The following is a 26,177-nucleotide window of genomic DNA, read 5'->3' as shown; positions in this document are numbered from 1 at the left end:
CCACTTAGCCATGTCAGTAGCAGTGTCACAAATCACATATTATTTGGGATAGTAGGTAGGCAGCTTCCAAGTAACTCTGATTCTAGTAAACTGTAACAAAATAAGCTTCCCTTTTAGGAACCTGTTCCCTGTGCTAGAAAGTTGTTGAGACACTGGAGGGAATTCACAGAAAAGCAACAGAAATTATTTGGAGGTGCAGAGAAGAGGACAAATGAATGGAATTATGAGGAAAGGTTAAAGGAGCTAAATATGTATATCTTCCTAATTGACACCTGGGAGAGGCAATGGTCATGATGCAATATGCAAGTATTTGAAACAGGCAGATGTCAAGGACAGAGTTTAGGGTTTAATAAGAGTGTATAATTAGGAGTCATGGGATTAAATTGGAGGGAAAATTTAGGCTAGGGGTAGACAACCTCTGGCATGCGTGCCAAAGGTGGCATGCGAGCTGATTTTCAGTGGCATTCACACTGCCTGCGTCCTGGACACCGGTCTGAGGGGGGCTCTGCATTTTAATTTAATTTTAAATGAAGCTTCTTAATCATTTTAAAAACTTTATTTATTTTACATACAATAGTTCAGCTATATATTATAGACTTTATATATATTAGAGACCTTCTAAAAACTTTAAAATGTATTACTGGCACGCGAAACCTTAAATCAGAGTGAATAAATGAAGACTCGGCATACCACTTCTGAAAGGTTGCCGACGCCTGATTTAGGACTTGGCTGGACGCAGAAGTTGTCCTGCTTCAACTGTATTAGTTTAAAAAGTACAATTCCATAGTATGGTTGTGTTTATACCAGTATAAGTGGGCTTATACCACTATAGCTTATTCCCACACAGGAAGGGGAATAAGGTATGTCAGTATGACATCTTTATGTCAGAATAAGTGTCCAAAGTAGGGGTTTTATATTTTACTGGTGTATCATACCTCCAACCAAAATAGTTATACTGGTACAAAATCCACACGTAAACCAGATCTTAGTTGAATATCTCCCAAAACCTTCCTGATGGCGACAGCTATTAAGCTGTGGAACAGTTTTCCTGTGAGACTCATCAGAAAATCTACTTTTTGGGACATTTAAACTTGCATCAAACCTCATAGGTGAAGCATCACTTTAAGATGGAGCTATGTGTCTTTGGCAACCCCTTGCACACTCCTAGGTGCTCATCATTTTCACATTATTTTTTGTCTCATAACCACTGGGACCCTTCCTTAAAGCCCGACATATACTAACTTCAGTACAGCCTGGTTTCTCTAGGGTCTAAGCCCCAGATACACCACCTGTAGTAGAGCCTAGCTACTATAGGGTCTAGGCCTCAGATACATGACCCGCAGTAGTGCCTGGTTGCTATAGCGCAGTGGGTTTTAACCTTTTTTTAATTTGTGAACTTCTAACAAATTTCCAGTGGAAGTGCAGACCCTACTGGAAATCTTAGACAGTCTGCGGCCCTGCAGGGGTCCACCAATCACAAACTGAAAACCACTATTCGATGGTAACAACCTTTTAGAGCTCCCTGTTAGACACCCCCACCCAGGTGGAAAATCACTATGGGGTCTAAGCCTCAGACACATGATCTGCAGCAGTGCCTGGCTTCTATAGGGCCCCCCCCTTCTACTGCGGGGCGGGGAGTGGGAGAAATCTGATTAGCATCTGAATTTATGGCAAGCAGCATAGCCTGTTAGATCGGTGCCCCTTTTAATTTATAATGTAAATACAACATATGGAACCTCCTAACCAGGTACCGAGAGGGGGCCGTAGAGATGCCTGCAGCAGCACCTCCTGATGGCTCCAGGGTCTCTTCTGAAATTCGGGGGGGGGGGGTGGATATCCGAGCACCTCCACAAGCAGGGCCCTCCCCTGGGGGATTACCCAGCTCCCCTCCCCCTACGAGCTGCTCCACCGCGCCACCCACGCCGGGGAACCCCTCTGTGAGGGGATCGACGGCTGAGCCAGCTCTGGGCATGGCGCGGCCCGCCCCTGCTCTCCCTCCCTCCCTCCGCACGCAGGGCTCCAAGCGCCGCCGGCCGCCCAGGGAGAAGCGGCGCGAGCCGCCACACAGAAGATGGAGGCGCTGGTGCGCCGCAGCCGATGTGTGGCGGAACCGGCCCCTCCCCCGGCGGGCGGCGCCATTTTCCCCCTTTCGGTTAGTCAGCTAGAGTCGAGCGGCTGCTGAGAGGCCTCGGTATCTCTCTGCGTGTCTGGTGGTGGGGGAAGGGGGACGGCGCAGTTCCCTGCTCCCCCTGTCCAACCGCCCCCCTGTCTCTGGACATCAGCCCACTGGGGTTAATTGGCCACCACCAGGGCACGCTGCGCCTTCCTTCCTTGCACACCTCCGCGTCCAGCCCCGTGTGTCTGAGCCTTTGAGTGAGTCACCAGCACGGGGAAGTGAACAGCGTGTTGCTATTGCCTGCCTAACTTAGCAGGGAGTTCATGGGGCCGTGGAGGTATTGACCCAAGGGATGCATTGCCTGGCTGCCTAGTAATCTTTTTTTGGGGCGGGGGGGAGGGGGAGAGAAGGGGAGGATTATGTGTGTTCCCCTGAGTCTTGCACCCTCTTGCAGGAATGTCTGCTAATGTGCCTTGGCCTCTGTTACCATGGTAATACGCCTCCCAGCGCCTGGGCTAGATTCCTCCCAGTGCCATGCCACTTGCACCCCAGGTCTGGGGAAAGCCTCTGCAGCTCCTTTCCTTGTAACCATATCTGTTCCCTGGTACCAGATGCTAAAACCAAGCTCCCCCTCCCCCTCTCAGAATTGGACACCTGTTGCAGGTGCCTGCGTGTTTGGGGTATCCAATCTGATGCTTTGGGTCTGAATTTCAGAGGTGTTGAGCACCCACAACTCCACTTTACCTCAGTGGTAGCTGTAGATTCTTAACAAATCTGAAATTCAGGTTCAAAGCACTCTAGTAACAGAGGCACCCAGAACAGGTGACCACTTTGGGGAGTATGGGTACAAATAACTCCTTAGCCTGGTGATCTGCATCCTGTTTCTCTCCTCTTATCAATTTCTCTTGGGTTTACACTATTGCTTACTAAATGTTTCACTATGTCCTATTCATTTTCATGTTTGTAAACAACTTTGAAAATGTTTTTATAATTTATATAGAACAAGTTGCTGATGTCCGGTTACACCAAAAGTGTGCCAGGTACTGTTGAGTGTTGTTTTGTGATGGTGGTCTAGCTTTGCAGTTCTGAGAGTTTGGTGGTTTTTCTTGCCAACATTTTTTTTGGTGGAGGTAGAGGGATTGATGGATTTTATTTAGATAGCAGAACAAGCATGTGTGGTGTTTTTATATGTGAAGGGCATAGACTTTGCAATAAATAAAAAACTACCTGTTCCCAGATTCTGAGTATTTAATACATTCTCAAGTCCAAGAGAATAAATTTTTTTCTGTTGAACTCTTATAAATGTGCAGTGGTTTTCATTATCATTTACTAAATATACACCTCTACCTCAATATAATGCTGTCCTCAGGAGCCAAAAAATCTTACCGCGTTATAGGTGAAACTGCATTATATTGAACTTGCTTTGATCCACCAGAGTGTGCAGCGTCCCCCTCACCCCCCCGCCCCGAGCACTGCTTTACCGCATTATATCCGAACGTGTGTTATATTGGGTTGTTTTATATTGAGGTAGAGGTGTATTAAAATATGCTTTATATTTTGGTAAGCAACTTCCGCTATAGAAATTACACAAATAAATGACTGAAACACTTTGACCTATGATTGAAAAGAACTATATACATGCAAAGTATTTATTAGATATGCATTCCAGGAAAAATGATCTTTGGGGCAATATACTTAGCTTCAGGGTATATCTACACTTAAAATGCTACAGCAGGCAGCTGCAGTGCTTAAGTGTAGATGCCACCTATGCCAACAGGAGCGGTCTCCTATTGGCGTGGGCAGTCCAGCTCCCTGAGAGACGGTAGTTAGGTCCACAGAAGAATTCTTCTGTTGACATAGCGCTGTCTACAACGAGGTTAAGTCAGTATAGTTACCTCTCTTGGGGCTTTGGATTTTTCACATCCTTGAGCGATGTAGCTATACCAATGTAAATTCCCAGTGTAGACCAGGACGTCCTGTAGCAACATTAAGGGTGTGTTGTGAGGTACTTCAGAAGATTTTTGTAGAGCTGAGTTTACTTGAAGGGTTATAATTTGAACCAAATGGAAATTAGAAACAAATTCTGTTAATGAGGTATTTAGAGAATGCCTTCCTTTTGAAATATTCAGCTAAACTCCTATGTTCTTCTGCCTGCTATGAGTCTTCTCCTTTTATGCTTTCTCCCCACAGAAGACATTTTTGGAAACTACACCTCTCTCCCTTCCCCTTCCTTTACTGTTTTAAGTTTATTATTCTTTACCATTGTAGCCAATGGAAATATTCCCATTGACTTCAATGGGCTTTGCTCAGACCTCATGTTTGTAGATTGGAAACCTGTCTCTTATGATAACTTTTCATCTTGTTGGTTGTTGCCGCATTAGTAGTGAGAGTGGTGTCATAAGTAGTTTTGCCAGCTCCTGAGATATTTGGTAGTTTTCTTAAAGCCCCAGCTCCTGGAGTCATGTGAATACATGATAATCTTAGCTTTAGTTTAAAAAAAAAGTGATTTCGGAAGCTTGAACAGATGACCAGAGTATGTTCTAAAAACTTGAAAACTAGAAGACAAATAAAAAGAACCTGTCAATTTTTTTTTTATTTTGGGGGTCTGACTCATGTTTTTGGAACAATAGAGTTGACAATTACACTCAAAGTTTAATAGAATTCACCTAGCTCTTCAATATACAGGCTTATTTGCTAAGCCAAACAGTGTCACAACCAACTACGTTGCTCTTATGGACATAATTTTGAATAACACAAAATGTGACTGTCTAAAACGTGATTAGTCAATTAGTAACTTGTCAGCATAAGCAAACTATAATAAACTACATGTGGTAGGAATTACATTTGCATAATCATTTTATGCAGTGTTGAGCACCTTTCTTGGTTAATACCATCCCTACATGATACTCTTAAGAAATAAGGCATGCTAGATTCTGCATTTCTGGGTGATGATAGTGTGCCTCCAGGGGTGTGGTAAGGCAGCAGGCCAAACCCAAGAAGTGTGATAATCCCACAGAAATTGTGCGGACTGTTGCTATCATGAAATGTACAAAGAAAATGGGGAAGCCAGTTAGCCATGTGATTTTTCTGTTCTGGGCATGATTTAGTTGGTTATGACAAGAGTTTCTCAACCAGCAGTCCGGAGGCCCCTAGGGTGCCACAAGCAGGTTTTAGGTGGTCCTCCAAAATAAACCAGAAAGCAAGGCTGGCATTAGACTTGCTGGGGACCAGGGCAGAAAGTTGAAGCGCGAGCCCGCCGTGCGGGGCTGAAGCTCAAGCAACTTAGTTTCATGGGGTCCACTGTGGCTTGGGGCCCCAGGCAGTTGCCCTGCTTGTTACCCCCTAACACCAGCTCTGTCTTCTAATCTACTGGATATGCAGAAAAACTGTTGTTGTGGCACAGGTGGGCCACAGAATTTTTATAGCATGTTGGAGGTGCCTCAGAAAGAAAAAGATTGAGAAACCCTGGGTTATGAGATCCTCGGTAACTAGTCAGAAACCTGTCTCTCCAAAGTACTGAAACTTAAGTTGATGCCTTTGTGGGAAACTATATTTTGCTAGACCAATTTACATTTTGTATTTCATAAAAAGATCAGCAGCAATGCTAAAAATGATGATTAGTTTCCATGCTACTATTAAACATACATGCTTGGGGTACTCCAAAATACAATTAAAATGTTCTCAAAGCTAGCAAAATATTTGTAATCAAAACACTGTATAACTTTCAACAGAAAAATGAATAATGGAAGGTAAAAAACCAAGAGGTTAATCCGGGGTGGGGGGTGGAGAGGGGAAAAAGGTGGATATTTTCAAAAGCACCGAGTGTTTGCTTAATGCTGCTTCTATGAAGTTGATAGTAAAACTCTCAATGACTTGAGTGGGAGCTGTTAGCCCAACTCAGAGAGCTCTTGAAAGTCTCACTCTAAATGTTTAAAAGTGAACAAAAGGATGTTTGCTCCCATTGTCAGACACTGAAACAGATGTCAAAACAGAACAAATATGTGTTAGGATATGCTGCTGCAAAGACCGGGTGGCTCACAGGCTTCATGTGTTATGGTGGGATCCCTAAAAGGGGATTAAAACTAACTATACCAGTAAAGTATGACTAAATTTAACTTTTTAATTACTCTTTATTATTATGGAATCATAGAAATGTAGGCCCAGAGGGGACCTTGAGAGGTCATCTAGTCCAGCCCCCTGCACTGAGGCAGCACCAAGTATACCTCCTAGAGCATCCGTAAGAGGTGTTTAAGCTGTTATTAATAACCTCCAAGGATGGGGATTCCATAGCCTCCCTTGGAAGCCTGTTCTAGAACTTAGCTATTCTGATAGTTAGTTAGAAAGTGTTTCCTGATCTCTAACTGAAATCTTCCTTGCTGACGATTAAGGGACTTCTTGTCCCCGTCAGTGGACATGGAGAGCAATTGATCACCATGCTCTTTTATGAGCCCTAAGCGTATTTGAAGACTTTTTTATAGGTTTCCCCCCTCAGTGTTTTCTCAAAATTAAACATGTCCAGGTTTTTTAAACCTTTCCTCATAGATCAAGTTTTCTAAACTATTTATAATTTTTGTTGTTCTCCTCTGAACTATCTCCAATTTGTCCACTGCTTTCTTAAAGTGCAGTGCCCCAAACTGGACACAGTACTCCAACTGAGGCCTTGCAATGCTGAGTAGAGGGCACCTACAACACCTCTGTTAATACACCCCAGAGTGATTCCTTCAGATTATGATCGACTGTAACCCCCAGATTCTTTTCAGCAGTATTACTGCCTAGCCAGTTATTCTCCACTTTGTTTAGTTGTATATTTGATTTTGTTTCCTTCCTAAGTGTAGAACTTTGTGCTTGTCTTTACTGAATTTCATTTTGTTGATTTTAGACTAGTTCTACAATTTTGTCAAGGTTGTTTTGAATTCTTATCTTGTTGACCAAAGCGCTTGCAAACTCTCCCTGTTCAGCATCATTCACAAATTTTATAAGTTTACTCTCCATTCCATTTCCATGTCATTAATGAAAATATTAAATAGGTAAGGCCCTACTTAATTTGCAATATTGTGGAAATTGTGGTTCCTGCAATATTAGGCTTCCACTGCAGTTTTGATTTTAATTAGCTTACTTTGCACAGTCCCCAGTTTTACATACGTTTTGTGGTTTGCAACATGCTTTTTTCCCCATTAGTACAGTAGAACCCCATTTATCCAAGATGATAGCAGCTTTCAGCCCTCTGCATTAATGATATTGTTGCAGCAAAATGTCTGGTTATTTACAAAAAAAAAAAAGGCAGTCATAACATAATACTTGTGTGTTTATATTGTTCCAGCAAATTTTTCTTAAACAAAAAGGTCGTCTTTGGTTTTTCCAAATTATGGCAATTAATAAAGGTCAGTTATTACTTTTCCATGATTTTCCATGTCTTCTTTGCAACTCGGCATCATTTATTTGACAATCATCCTGCAATTCAGGTAGGGCCTTATAAATAGTATCAGACCCTGCAGGACCCCTCTTGATATGTCCTCCCAATTTGATAGCAAACCATTAATAACTACTCTTTGAGTATTAGCTTCCAAACAGTTGTGCATCCACCTTACAGTAACCTCATCTAGAATATGTTTCCTTAGTTTGCTTATGAGCATGTCAATTGGGACTGCATCAACAGCTTTTTTAAAATCAAGATATATCATATCTACAGCTTCCTCCCATCCACCAGACCAATACTCTTGTTAAAGAAGGAAATTAGCGTGGTTAAGCATGATTTGTTCTTGACAAATCCATGATGGCTATTACTTTTAACTTTATTATAATCTAGGTGCTTACACATTAATTGTTTAATAATTTGTTCTCGTATCTTTCCAGGTATTGAAGTTAGGCTGACTGGTCTATAGTCTCCTGGATCCTCTTTGTTCCCTTTTAGAGATAGATGGTATGTTTGCCCTTCTCCAGTCCTCCAGGAGTTCTTGAAGATAATCACTAATGGTTCCAAAATTGCTTCAATTAGTTCCTTAAATACCCTAGGGTGAAGTGCATCTCATACTTTCCTGAATTCATCTAACATAAATATTCCTTAACCCATTCTTATCTTAATTTGGCTTGCATTGCTTCCTCCTTGTTGTTAATATTAATTAACCAGAAACTGAACTAAAATGGGCGTTAAACACCTTAGCTTTCTTGATGTGATCTGTTCTTAGCTCTCCTTCTCCACTAAGCAGAGGACCCACACTTTCCTTCATCTTTCTCTTTCTCTTAATGGTTTTTATAGAATCTCTTGTTGCCTCTTATGTCCCTTGCTAGGGATGACTAATTTTGTGCCTTTGCCTTTCTCATTTTGTCCCTGCATGTTTGCTTTTAATTTTTACTCATCCTTGGCAATTTGTCCATGTTTCCACTTTTTGTAGGATTCCCTTTTGATTTTTAGGTCACTGAAGAGCTCCTGATTGAGCAATATGGGCCTCTTACTATTCTTCCTATTTTTCTTTTGCATTGGGATAGTTTGCTGTTGTGCTTTTAATATCGTCTCTTTGAGAAACAGCTCTCCTGAATTTCTTTTTCCATTAGATTTTGTTCCCATGAGATCTTACCTATTTGTAGTAAAGTAATGGTTGGGAAGTCTTTTGGAAGAAGTAGGCAAATGACATTATTTGCAGAGCGAAGCTGGGAGTTGATAGTCATGGTGGGACTAAATTATGAGGGGCCTTAGAGACAAAGACAAGCTTGTGTTTCATGTAATGGATAAATGGGAACCATGGGAGGTACACAGAGAAGAGAATGGTGTGGTCAGAGTGAGAGCCAGGAAGCTGGTCTTAGCAGCTATGTTTGGAAAGGAGTTGAGAACAGCAAAGATGCTGCAGTTGAGGTCCAAAAGAGAGAAACTGACTCTTTTTAAAAAGCTTAGACTCGTGGAAAGCTAAAGGTGTAAGGGTGAACAGTGAGGTTGCAGAATTTGCAGAAAACACAAAATTAGGTTAGTCAAAAGTAGAGAAGACTGAGGAATTCTAGAGGGATTTAACAGAGTTAAATGAATGAGGAGCCTGGTGGCTGATTAAATTCATTGTTGACAAATGAAGGTAACAAATTAGTAAGAATAACTAGAAGTACGTATTCTCATTGCTGGACTCTAAACTAATTTAAAGTGCCAGCAAAAAGATCAAGGTGTAGTTTTGGACACTTACGTAAAAACACCTGTGCAGTGCACAATGACAGTCAAAACAAATGTTAGGGTGCATGAAGAATGGCATAGAAATTAACACTAAAATATTGTGCCATCATATAATTCTGTGGTATTTTCCCACCTGAATATTGTGTTCATTATAGTCACCTAATCTGAACAAAAAAAAAGCTGAAATAAAATGTCCAGAGAAGCAAACAAAACTTAGTTGTTAGCTTGGGCTTAAATCAAAACAAAGTATGTCAATGCTTCCTAAACAGAGTATCTGTAAATTGGTGGTAGAAGAAGTTGTACGTTTAGGTCTCCAAGACCATACTGCAAATAACAGCGTAAAATATAATTTTAAAAGTCTACCAAAATGTCTGTTATGTAAAATATTAAATAGAAGTGAACCTTGCCTAAATCCCCCCCCTAATATATTTCATGCTAGGGTGCTATGAAATGACGTTTATTCTCATACCATACAAAGATCAAGTTTGGTGATGCCCTACAATCCAGTGATGGTATTGGTTTGAGTACTCAAGCCGTGCTTTGAGCTAAAGCCCTGTTATGTAGGTCTAAGCAGAAAGAGTGCACTTTTACTAGTCAGAAAGGTAAAATACCACACCAGTTACATAAGTCTAGATTTGATCAGTCTTTACCTGCCAGAGTCTTAAGTATGAATGCCAGAAGATTTGGGGCCAATTTCTATTCTGAGACTGGCATTCACAGCCATCACTTAACTGGAGACTACCTGTGGTTATCTGAGTGGAAAAAATGGCTCTGAGGTTGTGTATGTACATCCATAAAGTAATTGTTAAGATAGACTTATAAGGACACTAGGATAATCAAAGCTTTGAAAAACTTTGACAGAATCTGTGTTCTGCAAATACTGAGTATTTTTAATTCAGAGAAGTTGGTTAGTTGATTTACTTTTTCTGTGCCACAACCCTCCTGCACAACCATTACAAGGATTTTTTTTTCATCAATTTTATTTTTATATTCACCAATCCAAAACCGAGGCTTTACATCTCTGTTAGATGCAGCAAATTACTTTACAGGAATTTTGCAGTTTTGTGACTTGGGTTCTTTACCAAATGTTTAGCCTTTACTGCGAAGCATGGCAGCTTGGTATGGCAAGTTTGTCTGCAAAAAGCACAGTACATTCTGTGAAGAGAGATGAGCAAGAGTCTGAGATTAGCTTCTGCCTTCTCTGAGCGTGAGTAGCTCCAGGGAGAAAGAGACCTCCCACTATAGAGTTTCCAATTGAATTCAAAATAAGAAATACCTGCGACTTTCAGTGCCTCACACTACAGAATCCTGCATCCATAGCATGGTTTTTCAGCTGGAGGTCTCTGTATCTGGTAAATCAATCCAATTAATCATCAGTCTGTCTTTCAGTGGCTGAGCCCACAATATTTCCAAAATTTCTGCCAAAGGTAGTTTAAAGAACCCTCATTACATTCATGTTTGGACAAATTGTAGTTATCAAAAAGGAATATGAGAGGAAGGCTATAGATGTTGCATTTTGAGTAAAAAGTTGGACACCTAGACTTGGTCTACACTAGAAAAGTAGGTCGACTGTCACTCAGGGTTGTGAAAAATCCACTCCCCTGAGTGGCATAGGTAAGCCAACTTAACTCCTGTTGTAGGCAGTGCTAGGTTGAAAGAATAATTCTTTTGTTGCTCTAACTACCACCTCTCAGGGAGGTGGATTACTGATAGCAACCCCTCCCGTCAGTGTAGGTAGTGTCTACGCTGAAGTGCAATAGGGGCACAGATGTAGCGTTTCAAGTGTTGACAAGTCCCTAGTATTATATGGTTTGTAACAGCATGAGCGGTTTACTGTATAAGCTTGGTCAATTCAAGCAGAATTATTTTTGTCTAGTACAACTGGTCAAAACTTAAGAAGGAAATCTTTGCTTATTTATAGGTTTTTAGATGTGCTTTTTGAAGGAAAACAAATTAATATGTGCAAAGAGGCATTCCTGTCAGCTACAGATGTGAACCTTTGAGACTGCTTATCTCTTCTGAGATGGAGAGGAGTTGTGAACAAAAAGTTAGGGGGCTTCATTTTATTCTTGCATGCACATGCATTGCTCCCATTGAAGTTTATGAGAACCACATCTGAGGACAGAATTTTGTCCAGTGTCTATACATAGTTGATGGTGTAGAGTTGAAAAAAGTTTTGTTATGCTCTCCTGGTTTTCAGACAGGAATTCTAGATTCAGTGTGCATTATTGAGAACAGATGATGGGGTTGTCATGGTTTATCTCATCAAGTGGAAAGAAGGAAGATAACTGTTATAGAATCGATGTTCCGCATGTCTAGCTAGTGAACAGGAGCAGCAAACAGGAGTTTTGCGAGGGAGTTCTCCAGGTGAAGGAGGACTGACAGTTACCGTTGGGGTGAGTTTGTTGTTTGTGTGTCTTGTGTGCTTGCTTGCTTGCAGTGTGCCTGATTAATTGAAGTTTATAGTGTGGTCTGTTTGGGGGGGCCATGTGCTGAGCCCAGCGGTTTGCTAGACAAAGCTGAGAGCTTCATAACAAAGCTCTCTAGCCTGCCATCCTTTGATCCCTAATTCCTTAGGATCCCTTGACAAGGGGGGGTTAGGGCTAACTCATGGAGAACAGGACTTAAAAAGCCAGTTTGTAAGAGACCAAAGGAGCTAGCAAACAGGAGTTTTGCAAGGAAGTTTAGAGAAGGAGCATGAGAGCCAGATACACCTAATAAACATTCTCTAAAATTAGGCCAATAATCCTGCCCACCGGCTGATTTCCCTCCCGCCCCCCAAGTTCCTTCCCAATAAAGAACAACCAACCAAAAAGCCCTCAGCAAGAGTAAAAAAATAATGCAGTCAGAAGTCCAGCCGCAGAGTGAGGGCTATCCATTTTATTGCAGGAATGCAGCATGTATGATTACCTGCCTTGTGGGCAGGTGGCATTTGTGTGCATTCAGTGAAAGCAGTTCTTGGCCCTCAGAGACAGGGTAGGGGTTCTTGAGACCAGAGTGGCTAAACTGGAAAAGCTAAGGGAGACCGGTACATAGCTGAGGCTTTTGGGGATATAATGGAGTATTCCCACTCCTGTTCTGTGTTGAGCCCTTCTCCCCATCTGACAACCTCTGTGATGAAGAAGATGAATATCTTGGAGAAGGAGAGCATCAAGCAGAAGTAGAAGAAAACAATCCCATGGTTGGGATCCTCCTTCCAAAATATGTCATGTTATTCTCTTACGCTGAGGATACCTCTCCGAGATGAGGGACCCATATTATTAGGAAGACAGGTAATAGTAATGGAGGATATGATTATTAGAAAAATATATAGTTGAGTTTGTGATGGCCCAGAGAACTGCTTGGTGAATTGCCTGCCGGGTGTGAAGTTTGATCTCTCAAGACATTTAGACAGACTTATGTGCAGTGCTGGGGAGCAGCTGGTGATCATGGTACATGTAGGTGCCAGTGATACAGGGAAAGGTAGAAGAGAGATGTTGAAGGCCAAATTTAGGCTGGTAGGTAAAAAATTGAGGTTCAGGATCTCCATGGTAGCATTCTCTGAAATGTTCCCTGTTATGCTTGCAGGGCCAGTTAGACAGGTAGAACTGCAGATTCTCAATAAGTGGATGAGACTGTGATATTCATAGCAGGGATTTAGGTTTATTAGGAACTGGGGAACCTTTTGGGAAATGAGAAGCCTGTACAGGAAGGATGGGTTCCATCTAAACCAAAAAGGAACCAAATTGCTGGCTTGTAAAATTATAAAGGTAGTAGAAGAGGCGTTCTTGGACTAAGGGCTGGGGAAAAGCCAGCAGGTACAAAGGGGTATGTGATTTAGACAGACATCCCTTAAGGGATGATTTATTAAGGGGATAACTGTAGTAAAGAGGAGAGGACAGAAGTTAATGAAGTACAGGTTGGAACTGAAAAGAAACTGTCAAACAAAAGCGTCCCATTCAGTTACATAACATAAAGGGCCAACAACTAAATATTGACAAATTTTATAAGTGCTTATATACAAATGCAAGAAGTCTAAATATTAAGATGGGTGAACTTGAGTGACTGGTATATAATGAGGATATTGATGTAATAGACAACACAGAAACTTGGTGGAACGATGATAATGAGACACAGTAAATTCAGTATTGATAAATGCAAAATAATGCATATTGGAAAACATAATTTCAACTGTACATACAAAATGATGGGGTCTACATTAGCTGTTATGACTCACGAAAGAGAACTTCTAGTCATTGTGGATAGTTCTCTGAACACACATGCTCAGTGTGCAGCAAAAATCAAAAAAGCTAACAATGTTAGAAACCATTAGGAAAGGGATAGATAATACAGAAAATATCAAATGTCACTATATAAATCCTTGATATGTCCACACCTTGAATACTGTATGCAGTTCTGGTCACCCCATATAAAAAAAGATACTAAAATTGGAAAAAGGACAGAGAAGAGCAACAAAAATGATTAGGGTATGGAACAGATTCCATATGACTAGAGATTAAAAAGACTGGGACTGTTCATCTTAGAAAATGGGCTACTAAGGGGGATATGATAAAGGTCTATAAAATGAAGAATGGCATGGAGAAAGTGAATAAGGAAATGTTATTTGCTCCTTCACATAACACAAAACCCAGGGGTCATTAAATGAAATTAATAGGCAGCAGGTTTAAAACAAACAAAAGGAAGTACTTCTTCACACAACACACAGTCAGCCTGTGGAACTCATTGTCAGGGGTGCTGTAAAGGTCAGGAGTATAACTGGGTGGAGAAAAACAATACCTTCATGGAGGGTAGGTCCATTAATGGCTATGAGCCTAAATGGTCTGGGATGCAACCTCGTGCTCTGGTTGTCCCTAAACCTCTGACTGCCAGAAGCTGGGGATGGATCACTCAACAAATTGCCCTGTTCTGTTCATTCCCTCTGAAGCACCTGGTACCGACCACTGTTGGAAGACAGGGTAGATAGACCATTGGTCTGAACCAACATGGCTGTTCTTATGTCACAAAGCTGAGTCGAATTTGGGCTATTCAGACATGTCCTATCCCAAGGCAAAATGTTGTGGTTGAAGACTAGGACACTAATACATCCAGGGTTGTGGGTGTGGAGTTGGATGGGGGTGGTACACTGCTAATAAATGAAATTTATTTTTTCCACTTTAAAGAAAATGGTAAATTAAGAATTTAGTGCATCAGAGGAAGCAGCAATAACAGTAGACATAATAGTTTGCTAGCAAGAATTTTAACACCTGCATTTGCATTTAACTTGATATTGTTTCATAGATTTTTCAAAAAGCAGAAGCTCAGATTACTTTGATACCATCTCCTGATTTGAACAACATGATTGTATGAAGATCTGATGCAGCCTGCTTCTAATCCCAAATCCTCTCTGTCAAGGTCTAGTGCATCTTGAACACTGATCTTCTTGCATTATCTCCCTGGCTCATTGCATTCTAGAGAAGTTAGGGGTATTGCTATAACTCTCACATCCTACATGCTGTTACATTTTTCATGTAGTACAGAAATAGTTCATTTATCTTCATGTGTGTGACTGGGGCAATTTACACCTAAATACTGGTGATTGAGTGTTGCATAGTTTGACCTTCTACACTATAAATGTATCAAAACTTGTAATTTTATAATTTGGGTAATACTTTCATTGTGAATAGCTAGGCCAGTTCACTTTAGATAGCCTATTAGTTCAAATCTGCTAGAGGAATTCCAGGAGAATAACCGTAAAGGCTTAATTGTCAGTATCTAGACTTTCAAGTCTCAGACTCATTTCCTGGACGAAATAGAGCAATGGTTTTCAACCTGTGGCTCGCAGGCTGCATGCGGCCTAATCAGCACACTACTGCAGCCCTTGTGACATCCTCAGGGCAATACAGGTAGTATATATATATATATATATATATATATATATAGTGTGGGTGTGGCCCATATAACACACGAAATGCTTTATGCGGCTCACGTGATAAATAGGTTGAGAACCACTGAAATAGAGGGTCAGTGTAACACTGTGCATAATCCAGTATACAATTCTCTTCATTGTTCATTCTCTTTAATACTTTTTTAGAAGCTAGATAGACTAGTTTCAGACATGTACTTTCTCGTATGTTTATTTTTATTTTGCTTGTTTTATTGTTTGTGTTTTCATAGCACCCTAAAGCCCTAGTCACATGCCAGCATATCGTTGTGAAGATGAATTAACATTTCTGTTGCATGATAAGATAAAACCAAAGACCTGAATACACATAGTTAATTAAAACCTTTACGTCCTAAACGTCAAAGGAGCAGGGACTGTTTCTTGTACTACATCTTGCACAGTACTGAGCATTTGCACAAATACAATACTTGATACTGACATTTCTGATTTTGGCTTAAGTATAAGTTGCAGTTAAGACTAGAATATTTAAAACAAAAACGCTAATTTTAATACAATATTTGCTCAATGCATCTTAGCATTCAGTGGTTTCCTTCCTTCCTGTTTTGTATGAGTTTTATGTAAGTAAAAATGTATCCCATTTTGCATTATTTCATATCATATGCAAAATGTAGTTATGAAAGAAGTGAAATGAGGGCCTGCTGCTGTACAAAAATTAGATGCAAGTCTGCAGAAATAATTTATTGTAGCAGTAATTAATTTTTGCACCTAGAGTAAGAAAGGTACCATATATACCTTCCTTATTTCCTGCTGAATGGAAACATGTAATTAACTTCTAACTTTCTTGGAACCTTGTAAAGTTTTATACGATTTGCCTCTTTACTTTTATTAGAAGTACATAACCTGGTTCTCCTATTGCTTATATGATTTATAGTAAATCATAATTAATGACACTGGAGTTCAGAGGGGTTTTGTAGGTATAAGCCTAGTGTAAATGGGAGAAGAGTCAGGCCCCTAGGACAGAACAACCCAGTTGAAGTCATCTCTGTGTTAGAAAATACAACTGAATGTTCTGCTTAGTTCAGTGGAAGATTTTTTTTTAACCCTTCATTATGTATTGTGTGTGTTTTGTTTATTTTTATATATAAAACTTTTTCTGATTCAGGTTCCTCCCGTTGTGAAGAGACTTTTTAGATAAAGCTGAATAAATTCAGACCTCACTCTCCGTTTCTGTAGTTGCAGAGTGAGTTCTGGAGTAGATGAATGTTAAGTCTTCTCTGGTGGTGTTTAAGTCAGTAACTTTTAATTGAGTTAATGGAGGTTTTGGGCGCCTTTTGTTCTGTAACCTATCCTTTGTCTCTGAAACCCTCATGTGATGCTGCAAGAACAGTGGTTGATGGAGACATTTGAATACCTCTCTGTAAAAGACAGGAAGATGTTCTCTGTGAGGACCCCATGACTTTGAAACATAGTCCCTTTCCACCCTTTATCTGAAATAGCCCAAATTTGTTGATATTCAGGGCACCATGCATAGTTCATTTATTTATGCAAGCTTATGGGAAGTGCAAAATGCCATCCCTTATGTGCCCTTACCAAAAGCTTAAGTAAATAGATGGACTGTACACTCTACCTTAAAGATTAGTCAATCACAGGTGTGTCATATCATGTGGGAATTACACAGGAAGGACACAGACTCAATGGACAGGTTATGGAACAGTAGGTTCCTAACATACATTAGTGAGAATCACTGGCCTGAACTCAACCAGAGGAGGCTTAGCATTTTTCCACTCAAGATTGTTTGGAGGTGTGAGGGAGTTACTTGTTTCTTATGTGACTGTATACTTAATTTATCTCAGAGGTGTTGAGTGATCAGGATAGGTATTTTTGTGTGTTTTCATTGATACAATTATTTATGTAAATTCTTTCCTTTTTAATTATAAAATTGCAAGATATTTTTGTAGAGAAAACTAATTTAAGAACATAAGAACATAATTTGTAAGTATGACGTAGATTTAGATTAGCACCTTATAATTACTAGTTTTAAATAGTTAATCAAATGTTATATTCTCCTTGCTAGAGTTCATGATTAAACTATGACATGTTGAAATAATCTGTGACCCGATCTGAACATCTGAATTCACTTTGTGCAATATGGCAAACAGCTGTATTTCAATTCAAAGCTAAAACAACTGTAGTACATTGACCCGTTGAAGATTACAGTAGGTTTTCAGTTCCATGTTAGCTGTATTTATTGGAGAAAATTGATTTGAGTGCTTCTGCTTTTGACTTTGTTTTTAATGTCCGGAAGAAAGGAAATAGAACATGCGGATGATGGGACTTTGATGTGTAAAGAAGTTAATTATCTAAACCATCAAACAAAATATGGGCTGGGGAAGTAATTATTTTAAAGGCTATGACAGGGCATGATGAGCTGTTGGTTCATGATGTCAAGAAAATACTGTACACCTGCTTGATTTGAAAGTTAAATCTTTTGGTTTTAGTAGGAAGACAGTGGTTTAATGAATGTGTAGAGCTGGTCCTAGTCCCTGATCCTGCAAAGATTTATGCAGGTAGGTAGTCCCATTTGATTTAATGGGACTGCTTATGTGTAAGTGTTTGCAGGACTGGAGCCTTAGAAAGTAATTGTGTTGACACAAAATGTGGGCATAAATGACACCCTGAAAGTTACACTTCTGAGTGGAACTCTTTGCAGGATTGTGGCCTATGTGCAGAATTATTTTTGGATGAGACTAAAGCGAGGAGGGATAGCTCAGTGGTTTGAACATTGGCCTGCTAAACCCAGGGTTGTGAGTTCAATCCTTGAGGGGGCCATTTAGGCAAAATCAGTACTTGATCCTGCTAGTGAAGACAGGGGGCTGGACTCAATGACCTTTTCAGGGTCCCTTCCAGTTCTGTGAGAGAGATAGGTAAAGTCAGTAGGCTTACTTGTGTGCAAGGCAGTATTGCCATACTCAAATGTTCAAAAATCATTAGCTCAAAACTCATAAGATGTAACTTTTATTTGAGTCTGTTTGCTTTTTAGTTTCTGAGGTTTAGTGAGTTTCACTTTCAAGCTTTTCTCTTCAGCCATAAGGGCTAGAATTTTTTTTCTTAAAAGGTGAGATTATCACATAATCCCTTGTCTCCAGGGTGGAGAGCTTTAAGTAAAGCAGCAAATATCATGAGAGTTGGCAATGCTGGTAAGGGATACCCATGTCTGTAACAATTATTAATGTGAACAAGGGATACCTGTTTGGCCCTTACTCAGTGCGTGGGAGGGACACAAGACTAAATGCCATGCACTTAATTTTTTTTGACCAGCCCAAATATTGTTACAGTCCTAGTCCTGCAGACACTTACATGCATGTATAACTTCACTCGTGCAAGTGATTCAATGAAGTTAATGAGACTGTGCTTACAATTAAGCATGCATGTTTTCAGGATTGGGGCCTTATCTTATTAATCATTAACTTTGATAATATTTTCTTTTAAAATTTTTAAGGGCAAGAAAATTCTAGCCAAAAACTAGTGTTAATGCTTTGCACAGCTTTGCTGAATTGTAGTTCTACTTCCCTATGACCTTTTGATTTAAGAATTTTGACATTACCATAAGTGTGTATACATACTTTGAGTTATTAAAAATTAGACATAACTGTTATATAAATCATAAAATAAAGAGTAATAAGCAAAATGTGTGCAACAAAAGCAATAGTAAATAGACTCTTGATTTAAACTTCCAAGTCTGTGGGTCTTTGGTACATAATCCTGTTGCACCTCCAGTGTTTAGAAGCAATATGCTGGAAGTAACACATAATCTTTCTTTACACTTATAGATAAGTTTATTGTATTTTTTTAAACTCACTAATTTCACTGTTTAGGTTTGAGACTAATGGTAACTGCTGACTAAGGCCTTGGTCCTGAGAACACTTAAAATTGTGTGTGTGCTTACTCATATGACTAAAGTCAGACTTCACTGTAACTAAATATGTGAGTAGAGTTACACATGTGCTTGTGTTTGTAGTGTAAGAAGCTAAATTACAATGTTTTGGAAAGTAAGTGGAAGTCTCTTAAACTATACGTGAAAGCATTTAATATAAAACAGTTTACTCTAGTGTTTTAGATACAGGTGTATATTACAAGTTTCTCTTTGATGCATCTCTGTGCTATGTATCCTTAACCTTTTAAAATTAACCATAATTATAACATTACCATGGAAAATATCTTTCATATTCAAAAGACTTTTTACAGATACTGGACCATACATAATGCTGAAAATAGTGCAAAGTGGGTAAATTCAATTTAAAGTTGAATATCTCACTGAGTTCATTCAGATTTCTTACTGGCTTATTTTTTAGGATTCAGTATTTGGTTTCAATACTGCAAAGACCTTAGTCACTCCAATGAGGATTAAGCTACAGCAGTTGTTCCCAATCTTGTTCCGCCGCTTGTGCAGGGAAAGCTCCTGGCGGGCTGGGCCGGTTTGTTTACCTGACGTGTCCACAGGTTTGGCCGATCGCAGCTCCCAGTAGCTGTTGTTTGCTGCTCCAGGCCAATAGGAGCTGCTGGAAGAGGCGTGGGCTGAGGGACATACTGTCTGCTGCTTCTAGCAGCTCCCATTGGCCTGGAGCAGCAAACTGCAGCCACTGGGAGCTGCGATTGGCAAAACCTGTGGACGCGACAGGTAAACAAACCGGCCCGGCGTGGCCTTCCAGGGGCTTTCCCTGCACAAGCGGCGGAACAAGTTTGGGCACCACTGAGATACAGTGAACTAAGGCCACTTTCCTTCTGAATGAAAGCTAGGTTTAATGCACTTTAACTTGTTATGTACATTAGCTTCACAGCTATATTTAATTCATCTTCTCTCTCCATGTAGACAAACCCTATATGAATACGGTCCCTATGGGATTTGGTTGCTTCATGAGCCGAAGGTCATGTGCCTCTGTTGGAAGACTGGGCCTGTGAAAGCCACATATATGGCCCATAATAATGTGAGCTCTTGAATAGATACTGAGATAAGCTTGCATTGATGCTTTTTGAATGGCTCCCTGAGATTATTTAAAAAAAAATAAGCCAGTGAAGAAGTGTGAACACAAATACGTACCCAACACACACTTTCAATGATGGTTAGTTGCAGTGGTTGCAGACCATGGTTTATATTTTATGGATAATACAGGTGACAACTCAAATAGGCTTCTGTTCTACATTGAAAAGATTTTTATATGTATTGTATTTTCATTCAGGTCTTGCCTGAATTGCTTTTTCCCTTTTGAATCCGTAATGCAAAGCAAGCATACATAGCAGTCACTAAGGTGAAACTATTACAATTATTATTGATTCCTCTTATATATTTATTTACTAAAATGAACAGTGTGGTTTTCTCAGTTGGTCGTGTAATAGAGGAGAAAATAATTTTCTTGCAGTGGTGAATGAAAGACATTAAATTCAACATGAAACATAGTGTGGTAGGCTGGATATTTTAAATCACATATACTTTGTGAAGTGGTTTATAGTTGCTGCCATTTCCAAGATTCTCTGTTTATTAAATTAAGTACATTTGAAAACTCTATTGTTTCTTTTTGTTTACTCAGATGAGCAATATTGCAGCTAGCCCGATGTCAAATGTTGCCTCTTCAAGCAGCGGAAGAGGGACAGGGAAATCAACAAGCTTTACTCCTGAACTGCAAAGTATGATGTAAGTAAGCTATCCAAATATCTTGGACTGTTTGTGTTTTCAATGTGTGTTTTTTGTCATTCTCTAAGAATAGGACAGAAGAAGAACAGATACGTATGATGGCTATTCCATTGTTTATATTTTTAAGACACTCTAGGTAAATAAAATATTACCCACTTTTGTTACTCTAAAAACAGATTGAATAATTCTGCTAAATAATGGATATATTTTATGTATTTTATATGAAAATAAGTTGAGACCTATATTTCTTAATTCGTCACCAAATGAGATAATATTGACATAAAATTATTTTAAAAGTAACTTTTCATTATAGTTTTACCATAGCTTTTGGTGTTAATACAGTAAGATATGTTAACTGGTGAGATGATGCTATTTATTATGGAATTAACATGTGTGGACCAGTTGGAACTGATTACATTTTAGTCTTGGTGGTGAGCAAAATTTTTATAAAGAGAAATGATTTATTATTCTGAAATGCCACTGGAATCTTAGAAACCTGCTTAATCAGAGTTGTAAGCTGTGATATTAGAAGGGTTTGTAGCTCAGAACTTCTAAAATCTCGCAAGACATTTAAATAGCCATTCACTCAATCTTTAAGACACTGCATAATCAAGAAGATTTCCTTACCTAAGGCTCTGTTCTACTTGATTAGTGGCCTATTACACTGGGCCAGGTTGCAAATCTTGATTTGGTAAAAGGCAACCTATCCATCAGAGAGCTTGATCTGCCAGCGCTGCCATTTTTTCCCTTTTATATGGGTCCAGGACACATTGATCTGTACAGAGGAGGAGAACTCAGGCTAATAAGCTCTTCTTTCCCTATGGATCATTATTCCTGATATACCAGGCAGTTTAAAGAAATTTCAGGCCAAGTCTGGAGTATATCTCCTTAAAATCTGCAGATAGAGAACTGGGCTGGTAGCCCAATGCCAAATTATGTGCATTCTTTTATATATTCTTATGAATATGTCCTATCCAGCGTGTGTATGTGTGTAGAGTAGGCGGTGGAAATTAGGGTGTACGTGTATGCATTGCTCAGTTCAGCTGTACTTAAAGGGGAGCAGTGCTATATGAAATCTTGTTGGAGTACTTAGAAGGATTTTTTTCTCCCACTGATTTCTCTGCTAGATTTTCAGTTCTTGGAAAGTTAGCACCGGAGTGTTAATAAGTAAACCTGTTACATTAAAAGAAAACATTAGCTGTTTTTGCCTGTCTTCACTAGTTAAAATTGCTGAAATTAAAGTCTCAGCTCTGCAAAATAGTTTTAACACTTCAGTAGAAAATAAGATTAGGCGAAGTAGGTTGGATTTAACAGGGAATACATTTTGGACTATTGATTTTTATGTTGGCAGGATCCTTAAACTCTGAAGTAGAGGGGACTTGAAAACTTCTTTTTACTATGTGGTTTCATATACATATACAGATTTTGTATGTCTGATTTCAGTCAAAAAGAATGATAGCTGAAAAGCTCACCTATCACTTCACAATCTCTCTCTCTCTCTAGGCTTATAAAGGTTTAGATCTTGGTAACTTAGACCTTCTGTATCTTGTTCTTCTCTACTGTACAGTAGGTACTGAGGATCAGATTCATAAAAAACTGTTGAAACTCTAACTTGCATTATTTCTGTAATGTCCTCTGTAGAATATGTTGTGTATCTCAAAGCCTCCAAAGCTGAATGTTGCTCCTCTGGGTAAACATTACACTTGGCTTCTTAATGTTACAGAAATTTATCAGATCTTACTAGTAATGTACCACATTAGAAGAAAACCACCAATCTCCTGCTTTTAGTTTTCACCTTCCGCCTGTTTCATCTGTTAACTGATGGGCTCTATTAGGCTTTAAAAACTTATTTTGGGACAAGTCTAACTCTAAAAGATAGCCTGACTGACCATTTAGCTGTGTTTGCATTTTATTGGAGAAGAGCATGTTCCCAGATAGGGGCCTGACAGGACTCCCCAACAATACTGAGGCCTGGTCTACACTGGGTGGGGTCGATGTAAGATACGTCGACTTCAGCTATGCTATTCTCGGAGCTAAAGTTGCGTATCTTATTTCAACTTACTTCCTGCCCTCGTGGTGTGGGATCGACGGCTGTGGCTCCCCCATCGACTCCGCTACTGCTGCTTGCCGTGGTGGAGTTCTGGAGTCGACGGGAGCGCATTTGGGGATCGATATATCATGTCTAGAGAGACGCGATATATCGATCCCTGATAAATTGATTGCTACCTGCCAATCCGGCGGGTAGTCTGGATGTACCCTTAGTAATAAGCCATTCCCTTAAGTCTATTTTCTGTATTTGGCAATTTTGGTGGGAGGAGTTACTCAGCTCTTCAGAACAGTGGTTTTCAATGAGATGTATATGTACCTCTGGGGGTACACAGGTTTTCCAGGGGGTACATCAACTCATCTAGATAGTTGCCTAGTTTTACCACAGGCTACATAAAAAGCACTAGCGAAGTCAGTATAAACTAAAATTTCATACAGATAATGACTTGTTTATCCTTCTCTATATATTATACACTGAAGTATAAGTACAATATTTATATTCCAGTTGATTTATTTTATAATTATATGGTAAAATGAGGAAGTAAGTAATTTTTCAGTAATAGTGTGCAGATTTTTATGTCTGATTTTGTAAGCAAGTAGTTTTTAAGTGAGGTAAAACTTGGGCATATGCAAGAACAAATCAGATTCCTGAAAGGGTTAAGAGCCACTGCTTTAGAGTATATTTAGAAGTAACTGCCAAAAAGTGGAAGGTCTAATTCTGTTTTCAGTTAGATGCAATGAGGATGGAAGTATTAGAATCTTTTAGGTAGGTAGGTAGACTGTGGTGTATTTCAGTATATGATTGAAATGAGATGTTCTATTTTCCATGTGCGGCACCTTTTGAGCTAGAGGAATCCTGAGTGCTAGCTAGCTCAATTATGAGGCATCTGCTGTTTTGTGCATCTCTAGTGATGTAGGATGTTGGTGACTCAGCGTATTCTCTCTTTCATGGAGATATATCTATATTAATAAAATGTTTTTCTTAAACCTAAAATAACTGTTATCTGCACTGAAAATGCATGTTTTCTCCCCATGCAAAGAACAAACATAACTGATCATCTTTTGGGCTCCAGAATCAAGGGCAGGCCATGAGTCTAAGGAGCCAAAGAATCTGTTCAGCTTCTTTAGGTCAGTGTCTGAGGAGCCTATATTTTATTTATTGGTCACTTCCTGATTAAGTGCTTTTGAAATTCCCCTGCTTGCTAGCATACACACGATTTCATTCAGAACGTAGAAGTTACTGTTGGCCATATAAGTGGAAGAAACAGACGTTTTTCTTCTGTTTCAGAGCTTGTTCAGTTGCTACTTTAGAATTTATACCAACAAGTCGTCTGTGTTCTGAGATTTTTCATAAACTGTTTCACTGACATGGTAGGAATCAAAGGAACCCTTCCAATATAATCTGTTTATTAAAATTACATTTTATTGTTTTCATATTAAAATATTTTTTTTGGCTAAAGTTTTGCCAGAGATGGACCGTGGACAGAAACAATTACAGCTGTTTCTCTTGGCCTGTACATTATGATGAAGTTACCACTTTAAAAGAACCTTTCTGGACTCTGACAAAATTTGACATTTTTCATAAATTACATGATTTAGGTAGTTACAGATTCTTCCATTAAGGAATTTGTAACGGAATCACATGGGCTTCTTGAGATCTTGGGAACTGTGGGAGATGGAAGGAATACAATGTGTAAAACAAGGAAACTTTTTAAAATACAAAAACCCGCAACCGATAAGATAGCTGTAACAGTGTCCCAATGGGAAGTTATTGCGTGGCAAACTGGTGCACTGTAGATTCACACCCTGTCTTGCCAGTCAGTAGTTTGATGTGTAGACAAGCCCAGAGTAACGTATATTAATTTGCAGGATCACCACCTCTGTTGGGCAATCCATAGGGGTCACTGAGGAGTTAGTTCCCTTTCTAGCCAAAGAGGGAGAATCCCATCCCTTCCTAGGGTTTGACTTTAATTCTCAAAGAACACACACACAAAAATAGGGACATAGAAGTACTGCTTCTCTGGATATGAATCTTACCATAGAACATGAGAGAGCTTAAAGTGGTAAAATGTTTTTCAGTTTTTCTATTGCTGTTTAGTACAACTTACAATTTCTCCTCAGATAAGCAAATTTTTAATATCAATTGAAACTAATTCTGTTCAGTATGTGAATTGTTATATCTTTGTAAATGATTTTCAGGTATAGTTAGTGGTAACACTAAACTGAACTGATATTTGGCTGTTGGAGGCAGATGGAGGTAAATAAAAGTAGTGCAGTGAGTAAAAAATATTGCACTGTAACTTGATATTGATAAATTTAGCTTTTAATCTGAGGGGTTTACAATTATTGGGTATTTGATCTTGTAAACATTTAAAATAACTTAATGCTATATAGATCTTGCTTTGACCCAAATTTCTTTTATTTATATCTGGTATGTGACTTTAGAGTTTTTAGTACAGTAATAGGTGTTAAAAATAGTAGAAAGGTTTCAGCAGATCCAGTGATATGTGCTTATGTTTGTCTTATATCATTTCATTTAGTTGATCTAAATCCTGTTTCCAAACTAACTGTTAAAGCCCCAAGATCTGTTTAGCCCCAGAGAGAGACAGCCATTATGGATGTTTTCACCTAGCAGATAAAATTCCTATTCCACATTTAATTGGCCTGTCATCTATGACATAAAATAAGTTGCATGTAGTATGACTTTCTGGAACCTGTCGTAATATTTTAAATGTTGAACAAGTATAGGACATTAGAGGTTTTTTTTTTTTCAGTGAACGGTCTTGATTAATTAAATTTTGTTTGTAAGCAAGCCCAAATCTACCTAAAAGATTAATAATTTGCAATCATGCACCCCTACTTGCATATTGATAGGAAATGGTAATATGGGTGGTGACTAGAGTTGGTTTGGGCGTGTTTTGGTTTGATGAAAATTTTTGACCCCCCCAAAATGATTTTCTTTAATATTTTTCCCCAAAAGTGTGTGGTGTGTTTTTTTTTGTCACAAATGTGAAAATCAAATATGTTTGGCTGAAAACCTTTTTTTTTATTTTCAATTGCCAAAAACCACAACACCTTTGTTTTTTATAACAAAAACCCAAATATGTAGTTGAAAATGGACACTCCTCTTGGAAAAGTCTCTTGAAAAGAAAAACGTAGTTTTTCATTTAAAATGATTTTTTTTGACCAACTCTGCAAGTGACATCTGCATGTGAGTTGACTTTGAAGACTAGCTGCTTCCAGTAGCTGTTGGGTAACACTGAACTGCCCTCAATATATGTTTTGGGTAAAA

The 26,177-nt window shown here is 39.2% G+C and overlaps 1 protein-coding gene across 13 annotated transcripts in view; it reads left to right on the top strand.

Moving 5' to 3' along the window:
- The first annotated feature begins 2,130 nt into the window (after nt 1-2,130).
- The window catches only part of SUPT3H (SPT3 homolog, SAGA and STAGA complex component), a 520,171-nt gene continuing 496,124 nt past the window's right edge, over nt 2,131-26,177 (top strand). For 3 of the 13 annotated variants that reach the window (XM_030555257.1, XM_030555255.1, XM_030555258.1), the window contains exons 1-2: nt 20,106-20,135; nt 20,736-20,839. In XM_030555257.1, coding sequence (XP_030411117.1) covers nt 20,121-20,135; nt 20,736-20,839 — 119 coding nt within the window. In that variant the 5' untranslated portion in view covers nt 20,106-20,120. Of the gene's footprint in view, nt 2,454-3,116; nt 3,157-20,020; nt 20,136-20,735; nt 20,840-26,177 lie in introns of those variants that run through there. The other 10 variants (XM_030555259.1, XM_030555263.1, XM_030555252.1 and 7 more) reach the window with 10 other exon arrangements.

This window comes from Gopherus evgoodei, chromosome 3 (genome assembly GCF_007399415.2).
Source record: "Gopherus evgoodei ecotype Sinaloan lineage chromosome 3, rGopEvg1_v1.p, whole genome shotgun sequence".
Taxonomy (NCBI): Eukaryota; Metazoa; Chordata; order Testudines; family Testudinidae; genus Gopherus; species Gopherus evgoodei.
Note: the sequence above shows the minus strand (reverse complement) of the source record. Positions and strands in the feature narration are given on the sequence as shown.